The following is a 16,867-nucleotide window of genomic DNA, read 5'->3' as shown; positions in this document are numbered from 1 at the left end:
AAACAATCATCATAATCCTTCAGCAACAATTGGACTTTTTTTTTTTTACTCACCCCTTCTTTACTGTTGCTATGGGGTCTCCTGTATTCTGCCTCTTCAGCTCTGCGGTGATTTACGTCATTTCCCTTGGTGCCTGCGCTTGCTAAGGCTCCTGGGAGATGTGCGTTATTCTTTCCCAGGAGTCAGTGGGCAGCGCCGAGGGCTTCTCATTGATGCAATGTGTGCTTACTGTGCATGCGCGAGAACGGGCAGTGCAGGCTGGTTGTTCAGCAGCACCGTAAACCCGGAAGTTGATGCTTGTGGGCTTCGCCTGCCCACAAGCAAGATGGCAATGCCCAAGCAGGAGGAATATAAAAAGGTACGTTTTAAAATAAAATACTAACAAAAGCGGCGCTAGTTACCAGCCTAACGAATGCAACATTAGCATAAGATGATAGTAACAGATGGATTAAAAAAAAAAAAAAAATCATATACGTGGTTGGAACTCCGCTTTTAACTATAGAACAGTACTGCTCTAACGCTCCAGGAGATGAATCCTATTGGCTGGCGACACTGTCTGCTGGTCGGAATGTAAGGCTTGTCCGGCTCATCTTAGACTGCAGGAAAATGGCGCCCGGCCACAGACCGGACCAGCAGATCGTAAAAGATGAGAATTGGCTTCAGCTTGAGTTCTCAACTCATAGAAGAAAAATTTCAGTAAAAGAGAACCTATCATTACACAAGATAGTATCACAATTTTTTTTTTTTTTTTTAATCAAACGGGTGACGAAAAACCTATAAAAAGTTTTCTTAAAAAAAAAAAATACCCATCACAATCTCTGCATACATCCAGAGTGAGATTAATCATTCTAGGTCCACTCTAAACTGATGACCTGCAGAGGTTTTTAAAGTGTTACCTATGGAACATTTAGTCTCAGGTCACACTGATGTGGTACGGGAATTCGCAGCGATTCCTGTGCGTTTCCCGCAGCGCATCACAAATCGCACTCAGTTCCTGCGAACCGCTGCATGTGTCAAATGTTAAACGACATCCAAAAAAACAGGTTGCAAAATGCAGCGAGATTGGCTGAATCAGATCTCATAGGATCGGATTCCAGTGTAAAAAAAAAAAAAAAAAAAAAACAGAAAAAAAACAAAACAAAACAAAAAGACAAAAAAGAAAAGAAAAAGACAACCCCCCCCCCCCCCCCCAAAAAACACAAAAATACATTTAAAAAAAAAAACACAACAAGCACCTTTTTGTTGCGGCTACCGAGCAATTTGAGCAATACAAAATCAATGGGCTCAAATCTGTCCGTATTGCACCGCATCAGTGTGAACCAGCACTTAAAGTACCAAAACTTGCTGCCATTTCACACAATTCTAAAACTTGATCCAGTACAACCTCATCTTTTATAGCTTACAAAAAATGGGGTAACATGTAGCATTTGCGTGCCCCAAAATGAACTTTAGTGTATTGTTTACTGAAACTTTTGTTCTAAAGGGCCAGTTCACACCATGCCCACACATGAATCGCACAGGAACGCGCAGTGTGATTCAGACTGCATGTTTGACCATTCTTCCAGAAGCGCATTTGTGAGGTCAGGCACTGATGTTGGACGAGAAGGCCTGGCTCACAGTCTGCGATCTAATTCATCGCAAAGGTGTTTTATTGGGTTGAAGTCAGGACTCTGTTCAGGCCAGTCAAGTTCCTCCACCCCAAACTCGCTCATCCATGTCATTATGGACCTTGCTTTGTGCACTGGTTCGCAGTCATGTTGGAACAGGAAGGGACCATCCCCAAACTGTTCCTACAAAGTTGGGAGCATGAAATTGTCCAAAATGTCTTGGTATTCTGGGGTTGTTTTTTGGGGGTTGGGCTTGGCCCTTTAGTTCCAGTGAAGGAAACTCCTTAAAGTGATCGTAAAGGATCGTTTTTTATTTTTTTTAAATAACAAACATATCATACTTACCTCTACTGCACCTCGTTTTGCACAGAGTGGCCGCAAACATCCTTTGCTGGGGTCCCTCGGCGGCTCCTCCCCGCAGCAGATAACCCCCATAGGAGAAGCGCTCTCCCGAGGGGGTTACCTTGCGGGGGACGCTCCCGAGTCCAGCATTTGCGACCATAGGCACGATACCGGATTCGGCCCCGCCCCCGAGTCATTGGATATGATTGACAGCAGCAGGAGCCAACAGCTGCCCTGCTATCAATCTATCCAATCAACAGCCGGGACCACGTGGAGAGAGGGAGAGCGCATACCCCCGAAGAGATGAAGGGGGCCGGTGACTGCCAGGTGTTTTTTCACCCTAATGCATAGGATGCTTTTAAGTGAAAAAAAACACAAAGGTTTACAACCCCTTTAAGGCGTCAGAATACCAAGACATTTTGGACAATTTCATGCTCCCAACTTTGTGGGAACAGTTTGGGGATGACCCCTTCCTGTTCCAACATGACTGCGCACCAGTGCACAAAGCAAGGTCCATAAAGACATGGATGAGAGAGTTTGGGGTGGAGGAACGTGACTGGCCTGCACAGAGTCCTGACCTCAACACGATATTCATCCCAAAGGTGTTCTTAGGAGCAGAGACTGTGAGCCAGGCCTTCTCATCCAACATCAGTGCCTGACCTCGCCCGCAATGCAATTTTACATGTGTGGGGGTGCCATTCCGAATGAATGGCAGGACTGTGCGATTCTGCAGAGCAATGCGTTTTCAATGCGGGTGGTTGCGGGAATTGCTCCAACAGGAGCCAGTGGGAAGAGGTTAAATAGCACAATTTATGCATAAAAAAACTTCCACAACCCCCCTTCTGGCAAACATCAATAATAAACGAATGTGCCGCCAAGACAAAAAGGCAGCCGGGCTGGATAACGACTGGAGCGCCTTTTCATTTCTGCTTCTGGAGGGCAGCGGACAATTCAGCAATGTAACCCCGGCCGGAAATTAGAGGGAAATCTATTCTCAGATGCAGAGAGGTCACCGGGATCTTATTAAATCTCACATAACATCCCGGGGGGGGGGGACAAGGAGAGCAGAACCTGCAGTAATTAACAGGACTTGTTTCTGGTGCTTATTAAAGACTAGACTGGGGCGAGACACGGGACGTGGATTGTGAACGGGTCAATCTAAGAGCCATTACATCACGCTTCATAACAGCCGACAATGACATCAGCGCGGGGAAGCAGACGTGTTGTAAACGTTATGTCAGGCTCCGAAGAGACGCCAATATATTTTCTTAGGGAATTGCTAAAGAAATGACTGCAGAGCCGGGTCAGACCCATCCAAAAGAAAAATGATCCGTTTTCACAAGGTGAGGAGGTAAGTAGAACCTTGGACAGAGGGGTGGCTGTGGACGTGGTATACTTGGATTTTGCAAAAGCGTTCGACACAGTTCCCCACACACGGCTCATGTGTAAGGTAAAGTCTACCAGCCGGGAAAAATCCATTTGTAAATGGATAGAAAACTGGCTAAAAGACAGAATTCAGAGAGTAGTGGTTATTGATTCTTACTCTGAATGGTCTAAGGTGATAGTGGTGTGCCCCAAGGTTCAGTGCTGGGACCCTTACTTTTTAATATCCTTATAAATGATATAGGGGTCTGAGATTAAAAGTACCATTTCAGTCTTTGCAGATGACACCAAACTATGGAGTAGAAGAACGTCCTTACAGGATGTCTCCAACTTACAAGCCAACCTCAATGAATTGTCTAACTGGGCAACTAAGTGGCAAATGAGGTTTAATGTTGATAAATGTAAAGTTCTGCACTTGGGGGCTAAGAATATACATCATACATACTAGGGAGAGTACAACTGGGGAAATCAATGGTGGAGAAGGATCTGGGTGTTCTGGTAGATTATAAACTTAACCACTTCCCGTCCGGCCTATAGCAGAATGACGGCCGGGTGGTGGTTCAGTTATCCTGACTGGGCGTCATATGATGACCTTCAGGATAAACTACCGCCGCGCGCCCGTGGGAGCGCACACTGTGGCGATCGGTGGTGCGGTGTGTCAGTCTGACACACCGCTACACCGATCTCGGTAAAGAGCCTCGGAGGCTCTTTACCACGTGATCAGCTGTGTCCAATCACGGCTGATCACAGTGTAAACAGGAAGAGCCGGTAATCGGCTTTTCCTCACTCGCGTCTGATAGACACGAGTAGTGGAGAGCCAATCAGCGGCTCTCCTGACAGGGGGGGGGTCTGTGCTTATTGTTTATCAGCGCAGCCCCCCCCTCGGATGCCCACCCAGGACCACCAGGGAAGGGGGCAACATATGGATGGCCAGGTATGTACCCCATGGCCATCCATATATGAAAAAATATGCACAATAGATGCCAAATCAGTGCCCACAAATGGCCACTGACTGGCAACATTATGGTCCAGATAAAACAAGTCATGCCCAGCAATGCCACCCATCAGTGTCATCAGTGCCACCTCAGTGCCCATCAGTGCCTATCAGTGACCATCAGAGCCCCCTATCAGTGCCACCCATGAGTGCCCATCAGTGCCGCCTCATCGTTGACCATCATTGAAGAAGAAAACATACTTAATTTACAAAAAAACGAACAGAAACAAAGAAAAAGCGCTCTCCTGGGGAACCCGCCCCCCCCGGAACCCACGTCATTGGATTTGATTGACAGCACCGGGAGCCAATGGCTGCGCTGCTATCAATCTATCCAATCGAGAGCCGAGAACCCCAGGCAGAGGAAGAGCGCATCTCCGCCGGGTGAAATTCCAGGGATCAGGTAAGTAAAACGGGGGGGGGCGGGGTGCTGGGGGGCCGGTCACTGACAGGTGTTTTTTCACCTTAATGCATAGGATGCATTAAGGTGAAAAAACACGAACCTTTACAACCCCTTAAAAGCACCAATGACGTTGTACCCAAACAAAATTGACATCCTTTTTTTCCCCACAAGTAGAGCTTTCTTTTGGTGATATTTGATCACCTCTGCAGTTTTTATTTTTTGCGTTATAAACAAAAAAAGAGCGACAATTAGAAAAAAAAAAAAAAAATTATAATAAAATATATAAAATATAAAAATACTATTTGCTATAATAAATATCCCTAAAAAAAAAAACAAATCAGTTTAGGCCGATATATGGTCTTCTACATATTTTTGGAAAACAAAAAAAACACAATAAGCGTTTATTGTTTGGTTTGCGCAAAAGTTATAATGTCTACCAAATAGGAAATAGATTTATGGCATTTTTGTTATTTTTTTTTACTAGTAATGGCGGTGATCTGCGATTTTTAGCGGGACTGCAACATTGCGGCGGACGGATCGGACACTTTTGACACATTTTTGGGATTGTTGACATTTTTACAGTGATCAGTGCGTCAAACTTTAGTCAGAAAATGAAGTCCTGCTACATCATGTCAGGCTGACCCTTTTTTGCAGGTATAGCTATGTAAAACATTAAAAATAAGAGTCTATACCAGGGATAGGCAACCCCCGGCACGGGTGCCACAGCGGCACATGAAGCCTCTTTTACCGGCACTCGACTCCCTCCACATCAGCAGAGCAGCGCAGGGAAGTGTCAGTGAGACACCAATGTATTCCAATTACAGAATTCCCCACTCCGTTGTCATTGACTGTCATTGGCCACTGGTAAAGCCAATCACAGTCCTGCTAGCCCCGTCCACCATCTGGAGGAAGAGGACTCACTTGGTTGCCACTACCAATCTCAGAAAGAAGAGATTTCACTGCGATGGAGAAAACCAATCAGGTGACAGGTTGTGGAATTACTGTTGAGCTTCTGGGAAATTTGTTGACATTATTCCTGAACCTTTACGTCACTTACTACTGAACCCCTGGTGGGGCAGATGTGCAGGGCTGTACAGCGGTGGGGCAGATGTGCAGGGCTGTACAGCGGTGGGGCAGATGTGCAGGGCTGTACAGCGGTGGGGCAGATGTGCAGGGCTGTACAGCGGTGGGGCAGATGTGCAGGGCTGTACAGCGGTGGGGCAGATGTGCAGGGCAGTACAGCGGTGGGGCAGATGTGCAGGGCAGTACAGCGGTGGGGCAGATGTGCAGGGCAGTACAGCGGTGGGGCAGATGTGCAGGGCAGTACAGCGGTGGGGCAGATGTGCAGGGCAGTACAGCGGTGGGGCAGATGTGCAGGGCAGTACAGCGGTGGGGCAGATGTGCAGGGCAGTACAGCGGTGGGGCAGATGTGCAGGGCAGTACAGCGGTGGGGCAGATGTGCAGGGTTGTACAGTGGTGGGGCAGATGTGCAGGGCTGTACAGTGGTGGGGCAGATGTGCAGGGTTGTACAGCGGTGGGGCAGATGTGCAGGGTTGTACAGTGGTGGGGCAGATGTGCAGGGCTGTACAGTGGTGGGGCAGATGTGCAGGGCAGTAAAGTGGTGGGGCAGATGTGCAGGGTTGTACAGTGGTGGGGCAGATGTGCAGGGTTGTACAGTGGTGGGGCAGATGTGCAGGGTTGTACAGTGGTGGGGCAGATGTGCAGGGTTGTACAGTGATCTGAGGTGTGAGAGTGCAGGATGTTAATTTCTCACTACTCAAGTAGTTTACAGCATTTACTTTATAAAAAATCCTCAAAATGCTCAAAAGGTTGCCCACTCCTGATCTATACTGTTTAAAATCCAGTAATACTTGGTCTCACCCTCCTCTGCACATGCTCAGTTGCTCTCCATTTTTAGGCATTGCTGAGTTTGTAAAGGCCGATCTGCTGACAGCGTTAAAGCAGAATTAAACCCTCCTATCCTTTACAGCCAAGGAAGCTGCTTCAGTTTGATCTGCAACTGCCATGGAGCTGCATGTGATCAGTTATGACTCCAGCCATTTGATGGTGAGACAGTTGAGGACACAAGCAAAATGTGACAGTTTGCATTTCCATCATTCCAGGAATGTAACTTTTTTTGAAACCGGTAAATTGATGGGTTTAGCTCTTCATGATTTACTGCTCTGGCTTCAGCAAAATGGCAGCCTCCAGCCAGAAGTAACAATAGCAATGCTGGAGGCAATTTACAGCACACACTAATTTTGGTAGCATTATTATTATTAAAGCAGTTGTAAACCGTTGGGTGTTTTTATTTTATTTTTTTAGGACCTGCAAGGTAAAGGCATATTGTGCTAGTATGCATCACATACTAGCACATTATGGGAAACTTACCTGAAAACAAAGCTTTCCAGCGTTACACTAGAGCGAAAAAGAGCGAGAGCGAAAAAGAGCGAGAGAGCGAGAGCGAAAAAGAGCGAGAGAGCGAGAGCGAAAAAGAGCGAGAGCGAAAAAGAGCGAGAGCGAAAAAGAGCGAGAGCGAAAAAGAGCGAGAGCGAAAAAGAGCGAGAGCGAAAAAGAGCGAGAGCGAAAAAGAGCGAGAGCGAAAAAGAGCGAGAGCGAAAAAGAGCGAGAGAGCGAGAGCGAAAAAGAGCGAGAGAGCGAGAGCGAAAAAGAGCGAGAGAGAGCGAGAGCGAAAAAGAGCAAGAGAGCGAGAGCGAAAAAGAGCGAGAGCGAAAAAGAGCGAGAGAGCGAGAGCGAAAAAGAGCGAGAGAGCGAGAGCGGAAAAGAGCGAGAGAGCGAGAGCGAAAAAGAGCGAGAGAGCGAGAGCGAGAGCGAAAAAGAGCGAGAGAGCGAGAGCGAGAGCGAAAAAGAGCGAGAGAGAGAGAGCGAGAGCGAAAAAGAGCGAGAGAGAGAGAGAGCGAGAGCGAAAAAGAGCGAGAGAGAGAGAGCGAGAGCGAAAAAGAGCGAGAGAGAGAGAGCGAGAGCGAAAAAGAGCGAGAGAGAGAGAGCGAGAGCGAAAAAGAGCGAGAGAGAGAGAGCGAGAGCGCGAGAGCGAAAAAGAGCGAGAGCGCGAGAGCGAAAAAGAGCGAGAGCGCGAGAGCGAAAAAGAGCGAGAGCGCGAGAGCGAAAAAGAGCGAGAGAGAGAGAGAGAGAGAGAAAAAGAGCGAGAGAGAGAGAGAGCGCGAGAGCGAAAAAGAGCGAGAGAGAGCGAGAGCGAAAAAGAGCGAGAGAGAGAGAGCGAGAGCGAAAAAGAGCGAGAGAGAGAGAGCGAGAGCGAAAAAGAGAGAGAGAGCGAGAGCGAAAAAGAGCGAGAGAGCGAGAGAGAGCGAGAGCGAAAAAGAGCGAGAGAGAGAGAGAGCGAGAGCGAAAAAGAGCGAGAGAGAGAGAGCGAGAGCGAAAAAGAGCGAGAGCGAAAAAGAGCGAGAGAGAGAGCGAGAGCGAAAAAGAGCGAGAGCGAGAGCGAAAAAGAGCGAGAGAGAGAGCGAAAAAGAGCGAGAGAAAGAGCGAAAAAGAGCGAGAGAGAGAGCGAAAAAGAGCGAGAGAGAGAGCGAAAAAGAGCTTGAGCGAAAAAGAGCGAGAGCGAAAAAGAGCGAGAGCGAAAAAGAGCGAGAGCGAAAAAGAGCGAAAAAGAGCGAAAAAGAGCGAGCCCGAAAAAGAGCGAGCGAAAGAGAGCGAGCAAAAGAGAGCGAGCGAAAGAGAGCGAGCGAAAGAGCGAAAGAGAGCGAGCGAGCAAGAGCGAGAGAGGGAGCGAGAGGGAGAGAGGGAGCGAGGGAGAGAGGGAGCGAGAAAGAGAGGGAGCGAGAAAGAGAGGGAGCGAGAAAGAGAGGGAGCGAGAAAGAGAGGGAGCGAGAAAGAGAGGGAGCGAGAAAGAGAGGGAGCGAGAAAGAGAGGGAGCGAGAAAGAGAGGGAGCGAGAGAGCGAGCGAGCGAGAAAGAGAGAGAGAGAGAAAGAGAGAGGCAACCCAGCAGCTAGTTAGCTGCTGCCTAATATATCCCACCCACTGTAGCTGTCAGTGATTCATAATGTTATGGGTGATCAGGGTAAAGCCTGTAAAATATTACTGGATAGATAAATTATATATATATATATATATATATATATATATATATATATATATATATATATATATATATATATATATATATATATATATATATATATATATATATATATAATTTTTTTAATTATTAAATACATTTATTAATAAAGAGAGGTAATAATAATAAATATATATATTTTTTTTAATTACCTCTCTTTATTAAAATATATTTAACATTTTTTTTATATATAAAAATAATAAATCTCTCTATGTAAATATATAATCAAATATATTTATATAATATATTTATTATTATTTTTGTCTATAAAAAAAATAATATTTTAGTCATTATACATATTTATAACCTAGAATATATAGAATAAATCTGGTAAAATCTTGGTGCTATATAAAATACTACCAATATGAATAATAAAGCAGAGTGAGATAGATGAGCTCACCTGTCACCGCCTAGGAAGGGGCGGGGGGGGGGAGGGGGGAGCTAGACCTGTAAATGTCATGAACTGCAGTAAAGTGAAGTCTCTTGCTCTGCCAGCCAGGGCTGTGCTGTATGGCAGAACTGCGCAAGTCTTAGGCCTGGATGGACAGCGATACAAGCATTTTAGCACATAAAACAACTCCCACATATATACGGTATATCATCCATGTATTTTAGCGTCTTGCCTGGCGTTTAGCTTTAAAAAGTGAGGAGGCGCCCTGTAAAAATAAAACCTCACATGCATTTTTATATTAAAAGTTCCTATTTCAGTTTGGTCACAATAAAGAATCTACCTCCAATGCGAATCCTCAAACTCTGGAAAACCATGCAAATCCTCTCCCAGCCATGAAATCAGGATAAGGAAGGAAAGCTCACCTTGCCAACTCTTTGATTAGATTTGCAATTCTCCTCTTGTCTTCTGGGCACAAATCCTTCAAAGAGGCACTTCTGGAGTCAGCTTCTCCCCGAGTCCCCTGAAGAGAGATGAATCCATGAGATACAAAGACTGCAGGCCACCAAAGCCAGGACATAAAGGCAGAGAAGGAAGGTAATAATTCCCAATTACATTTCTATCAGTGGTGTCAGCGCACAGAGGAAGAAAAACAACTGAAATATCATCTCAGAGACGGATAGTAAACAAAATGTCAATTGCAGGAGTGGAGATACGTTCTAGGTCATGTACATAGAGCAATTTAAAGTGAACCTGTCAGTTATAGCGAAGTACAGGGACCTGGAGGAGCCAACAATCACCATCAATGGTTTCAAAATATCAAATAAGACCTTGGATTACAGGTCTCTGTATACTTAAAGGGGAACCTACCCAAGGCTTATCTAAATTCCCTCCAATTGTCCCCGTATGTAGAAAAAAGAAAAAAATAAAATATATTCCATGCATGCGCAGACATGTTGCCGGTGTCTGCCAGGTCCCAAATGTAAAATTTCACCGACACCAACATCGGGGGTTAATACCGTCACAGGCACCAACGATGGAGGATATTTATTGCCGTCACAGACACCAACGCTGGGGGTTATTTATTGCCGTCACAGACACCAACGCTGGGGATTATTTATTGCCGTCTGTCAGGGCTGGGCTCAGCCCTTCCTTCTCTGAGCTGGCAACTCAACTGTCGGCTAATTGCCAGCTCCTATCTCTCTCCACAGTTACTCAGCTGTTGATGATCCTGCTCGTCAGTCCTGCCTACTTAAGCCGCCCAGTCCACAGGAACCCTGCCTTCGCCACATCACAGAAACCATCTCCGGCGATCCTGTTCAAGACTTGCTTTGCTGACATCCCTTCTGGCTCCAGATCCTGCTTGCTGTTCCACTACATTGATCCCTGACTTCTGGCTTGGCTGACTAACCAAGTTTGTTCTTTTTACTTTTATTATTAAACAAGTGTGATTTAACTGTACTTCTGTCTTGGCCTGATTTCATGGTTTCTGACATCGTCACAGACACCAGTGCTGGAGGTTATTTATTGCCGTCACAGACACCAGTGCTGGAGGTTATTTATTGCCGTCACAGACACCAGTGCTGGAGGTTATTTATTGCCGTCACAGACACCAATGCTGGGGGTTATTTATTGCCGTCACAGACACCAGTGCTGGGGGTTATTTATTGCCGTCACAGACACCAGTGCTGGGGGTTATTTATTGCCGTCACAGACACCAGTGCTGGGGGTTATTTATTGCCGTCACAGACACCAGTGCTGGGGGTTATTTATTGCCGTCACAGACACCAGTGCTGGGGGTTATTTATTGCCGTCACAGACACCAGTGCTGGGGGTTATTTATTGCCGTCACAGACACCAGTGCTGGGGGTTATTTATTGCCGTCACAGACACCAGTGCTGGGGGTTATTTATTGCCGTCACAGACACCAGTGCTGGGGGTTATTTATTGCCGTCACAGACACCAGTGCTGGGGGTTATTTATTGCCGTCACAGACACCAGTGCTGGGGGCTATTTACTGCCGTCTGTCAGGACTGGGCTCAGCCCTTCCTTTTCTGAGCTGGCCGCTCAGCTGTCGGCTAATTGCCAGCTCCTATCTCTCCAGGTACTCAGCTGTTGATGATATCCTGCACGGCAGTCCTGCCTACTTAAGCCGTCCAGCTCAGAGGAGCTCGGCATTCACCTTGGTCACATCAAAGAAACCATCTCCGGCGATCTTGTTCAAGACTTTCTTTGCTGACACCCCTTCTGGCTTCAGATCCTGCTTGCTGTTCCACTACACTGATCCCTGACTTCTGGCTTGGCTGACTATCTGTTCCGGTTACTGAACTTTGGCTATGTTTTGACCAAGTTTGTTCTTTTTACTTTTATTATTAAACAAGTGTGATTTAAGAGTACTTCTGTCTCAGCCTGATTTCATGGTTTCTGACACCGTCACAGACACCAACGCTGGGGGTTATTTCTTGCCGTCACAGACACCAATGCTGGAGGTTATTTATTGCCATCACAGACACTAATGCTGGGGGTTATTTATTGCCACAGGCAACAATGATCACTCCAGCTCTCTTTTTAAAGCACATTGAAAAAAAAAAAAATTAAATAAAAAATGGAGCAGCAATGACATTTCCTTCAGGTGAATGGGCTGTCTGACTCAATGCAAACAACCTCAAAGCACTAAAACACGCTATTTTGTGCAGCCCTCTGGATGTGTTGGAGGACGCATTTGAGGCCCTCTGTTAAATTCAAAATTGACTGCCACAGCTGTACAACCAACAGATTGCTTCCATGTGAAAGCCGACAGTTAACTTAGTAGAGTTTACACAAGCCCGCTGCTGTTTAACATATGTTGGTGGCAGCAAAATGGTTAAAAACGAAAAAAAAATGCACCAAGATAAATTAGGTTAACGCATTACTAAAAACTCTACATGCACCAAGATAAATTAGGTTAACGCATTACTAAAAACTCTTTACACCAAAACAAAATTTTCAACTAGCATATAAAGGCTTGAGCAGTGCATGTATAAATCACAGCCACATGCACAGATATCCTCAGACTATACATGTCCCATAATGACTTGCACCTACATTTTTTAATGCGGGTGTAAGCTCCCCAATTATTTGCAAGGTGTCTGCCATTTCCTGGGGACAATGTCAGCCAGCTGGACTGTGGACAGTGCTGTGAAGCTTCATTACTAGTTGTAGGAGGTGCTATGTGGCAGCGGCGACTCGTAGCAATGGAGTTCACAACAAGAACATCGAGGAGAGTGGCTATGCTATCCCTACAGTAAGATCATGTAAGGCTAACATAGCCACCCTGAAAAAGGTCTAATAAAAAAATAGGACACATATAAAAGAAATGTGCACTGGAAAATGTAATGGAAAATGAAACTATTACTTTGGGTTCAGTTACAATTTAAGGAAGCCATGCATTCTGCCCCACCCCCCACAAAAAAGCACCTATACCAATTTTGATGGCAGCACATTGCACACACACCATGTGTTAGTTTGACGTCTCTCCGTGCTCCGGGTTGTCCAGCAATCAGCATTGGAACCTGCCAACCATCTACCCAGCAGCACCCCTTCATGCCATCTATGTCTCTGACGGCATCAATCAGGATGTGCAATAACAAGACTTGGAGATTGCATGGAGGGGCGGAGAAACAATCTTACAAAAAAAATAAATACAGTGGACTTTGAGTTATCTGTAACTTCCATATCTTGGAAGTACAGTACACTGCGTTATAGGCCTGTAGCTTCAGGTGATTGAACACTAGCATGCGTTGGAGGACACGACACTAGAGCTGCACGATTCTGGAAAAAATGAGAATCACAATTTTTTTGCTTAGAATAAAGATCTTGATTCTCAGCGTAACATTTTTCACATTATACAAAAAAAATGGGCTAACTTTGCTGTTTAGTTTTTTTTTAATTCATTGAAGTGCCACCCCCCCCAACCCAAGACTGCTGCACAAATATTGTGTGACATAAAATATTGTAACAACAACCGCCATATTATTCTCTAGGGTCTCTGCTAAAAAAAAAAAAAATGTATATAATATATTATATATAATGTTTGGAGGATTTAAGTAATTTGCTAGCAAAAATACTAATTTTAACCTATAAAGCCACAAGTGTCAGAAAAAGGCCTGGTCTTTAAGTGGTTAAAACGACCACATTTGCAGACAGAAGTTGATTCCTTTATCTAAAAGAACAGATTGATACATTGGTTATAGTTATCTCTCAGTGCTGAGAAATGTTGATAAACATTTGTAGAGGCTCTTTTTTTTTTTTTTTACAGCTGTGAGTGAGCAGAGAAAAGTTCTGCACTGTTTACAGAATCGTGGAAATGCCGGATTAAGATCCTGAGGGGGGTTAAGTAGAATTTTTTAACGATTAATCGTGCAGCTCTACACGACACCCCACTCCCCTCCGGTTTACTAGCAATGCAGAGAGACCCAGGAATAGGGGGGGGGGGTAGCCTGCGTACTGTACTCCAAGATATAGAATTTACAAAATTCCTCTCATCTTAATTCCACAGAACAGAACACCGACAAAGCAATCAGACACTGGGATATGGGATGAATGAGCAGGGTGGTCAACAAAAAAAAAAAAACACAGAACTGTGCCAACCAACCTAACTGCCACAGCAAGCAATTTGAGTTGAAAACTGCATCCACAGAAAGTTGGACATCCACCTGGTAAAACTTAGAAAAGGTATGAATAGAGAACCAGGCTTAAAAAGCTACGCAACAGAGGCCTGGTGCCCAAATGACCAGGAAACACCCACTGACATGGAGCTATGTCCATTAACGTGTAAGCTCTGGTGAGGAGTTGTCTTATCAATCTATCCATGAAGATGTCCCTTGCAAGGTCCAGAGGGTAGGACATATAGTGAGTCAGTCTTCCCGACAGAGGCTGTTCTGAAGTAGACTGATGGCTCTGAATACATCTAGGCAGTAAAGAGCAATTTCCTTTGGGCACTTTGGAGAAGAGTACAAAGAAGGCAAGACTATGTTTTAGTTGATGTGGAAGACTGATACCACTTTAGGAAGAAGAGATTGTCTTGGGAGTACAGCTACTTTGTCTTTATGAAGAATGAGGAATTGCTCCTTCAAGGAGCGCCGGTAACTCAGTTGCTGTCACATCTGCTAGACGGGTCTCCAAGAAGGCCACTTTGCAGAAAAGATCATCTAAGGGGATTTCAAAGGGTGATTTCTGCAGAGGAAAGAACTAGATTAGGTCCCAAAAAAGCATAGGGTCCTGTAGAGGAGGCCTAATCCGAGATGCACCTTTTATAAAAGACAAGGAGGTGGTCAGATGCTTTTGAAAAAAAGGGGAAGAGTTAAGGCCAAAAACATGTCCATTTAAAAGCAGTACTTAAGGCAAAGGTCTGGTCAAGTCGCAATTTTAGGAAGGCCAGAACTTGAGGCACAAAGTAGTATATTGGATTGAAGTGTGTTCATATCAGATAAAGGATTTCCAGACATGTTAGTAGATCTTTCTGGAAGTGTTTTTTTCTTGCCTTTAGCAAACTTGGGATGACAGACTCAGAGACCCCACAGTCCCATCAAAACCAGGACTGCAACAAACATGCTGTTAAAAGCCAGTAACTGAGAAACAGGGTGAATAGAGGGCCCAGAGACAACAGGCCTGTTGGGATGACGCCAGGGTTCATCTCCTAGTAGTCAGAGCATTTCTATATATCATCAGGTTCTTCTGTGCCAGTTTGGTGCAATGAGAGTCACCAGTTTGCTCTCTTGGTCTATTTTGTGGAGCAGGCAAGGCAGAATTCGCACCGATTAACCTGAACTGCTACCAAAGAATTACCAAGGCATCCAATGCTAGTGCTAGAGGATCCTTGTTTCTGACAAAACTGAAGCAACTTGTTGAATCATGAGGGCAGAATATCCATGTCCAGGGTCACCCATATCGGACATATGAGGTTGAAGATGTCAGGATGAAGGGCCCATTCTCCTTGGTCCAGGAAATGACAGCTGAGAAGTTATTAGGTTGTGGACAGCAGTGATCATTGGACTGTGTTTTTCCATCCAAGAGATAATCTTGCTTGCTTCCATCAAGACTTCATGAACCATGGTACCCCTTGGTGGTTGATGTAGGACACAGCCGTGACATTTGATTAAACTTTGATTGGGTGTACTTGCAGATGGGGGGAGTTCAGTGTTGCAGAGCCATCCTTATTGATCGGACCTTCACTGATGACAGTGTTCCTTGAACTGTGAAGGACTGGAACACTCCTACCCAGCCTGAACAACTGGCATCTCTAGTTATTACTTTCCAGTGATAAGGAAGGAAACACTTCCCTATTACTGGAGGCTGGGCTGGAGATCCACAAATACTAGGGAATTCCTTGTTTGGCAGCATAGGAGCATGGGCAGGTCAAGAGAGGTCACCTGCTTGGTCAATTCCAACAAGATGTGCGAGAGAGGTCTCAATTGAAATTAGATAAATGAGGATACGCAAAAAGGGTTCTTGTATATCTGCAAATGCAAAGTATTCCTCTTGTCTCAGAGAGGCAATAGGTGACCTTGCAGATTCCATACAAAATTTTGGAATGTGAAGGCATTTGTTGAGGGATTTTAGGTGCAAGATAAGAAGCATGAATAAACGGTCCTTCTATGTGTAACGTCCTACATACACACAACCAACCACCACTGCGCCTCGGAGCAAATCAATTAAATGGTGATAAACATCAATTGGTAAAGCCTATCTAAAGCTGCCACTTAGTGTATAATAGTATCTAAAAAATATTTTTAAATCTTGTGACGTGATAATGATGTATTGCAACCCACGTGAAGAATAAAAATGTGGCGCTATTCTAATCACTCTTTCCGTAATATTACCATTACAAGTGAATATTCTAAATTCATAACCCTTTTGTTCAAAGGGTGTGAATCAAACACATAATTAGTGAAAAATAGTGATAATAAAAATCAGAAAATACAAACAAAAAAACAAAAAACAAAAAACACCAAAACGCAATGAAGTGACTTCAGTGACTCAGTGATATTGCTGAAAATCGCAGATGTGTCAATTCTATAATCAAGTGTGCAGTTGATCAATACCACACTCAGCATGAACTTCGTGACTAAATAACAAAAAAGGTCCAATAGTAAGTGCACATATGTGAAATAAAAAGTCCGTGTTGAAAATGCACAATAAATAGTGTCACAGCAAATCTTGGAAGATCCTGCAGTAAACTTGAACTCTCCACCACACCTCTGTGTTCAGTGTTCCCTCTCCCAATAGACAGTCTCTTACCAACTCTGTATGCCTCCACTTTCGTATGAGGCTAGCAAGCATAAGAATATCCAGGCAATCAGAAGAGGTTAAATGTATTCCATTCAGGGACTCGTTCCATATATAAATGAGAAAGAACTCCCAATAGTGTGATAACGTAAAAACTTTTAATATCCACACTATAAAATACACTACAAAGGGTACACTCACATTGTGTCAACTTTATAACAGCACATCAAAACACTCCACGGCACTCTGTGCACAGCAATCTCAACAAGGTAATCTGGGTGGTCTATCCTAAGATCTTCACATAGGGTGTGTGGTCACGGAGGACCTCAATGCCAACAGTGTGTGTAGGGGTCTATCTCACCCACTCCTCGCTCGCTCTTCCAATGACTC

At 44.8% G+C, this 16,867-nt stretch overlaps 1 protein-coding gene across 2 annotated transcripts in view; it reads right to left on the bottom strand.

Moving 5' to 3' along the window:
- KIAA1328 (KIAA1328 ortholog) overlaps positions 1-16,867 on the bottom strand; it is a 289,603-nt gene that overhangs the window by 245,980 nt on the left and 26,756 nt on the right. For both annotated transcript variants that reach the window (XM_073618414.1, XM_073618423.1), the window contains exon 4: positions 9,637-9,734. In XM_073618414.1, the coding sequence (XP_073474515.1) occupies positions 9,637-9,734 (98 nt within the window). The remainder of the gene's footprint in view (positions 1-9,636; positions 9,735-16,867) is intronic.

This window comes from Aquarana catesbeiana, linkage group LG01, assembly GCF_042186555.1.
Source record: "Aquarana catesbeiana isolate 2022-GZ linkage group LG01, ASM4218655v1, whole genome shotgun sequence".
Classification (NCBI taxonomy): Eukaryota; Metazoa; Chordata; class Amphibia; order Anura; family Ranidae; genus Aquarana; species Aquarana catesbeiana.
This window is presented reverse-complemented; position numbering and strand designations above follow the sequence as displayed.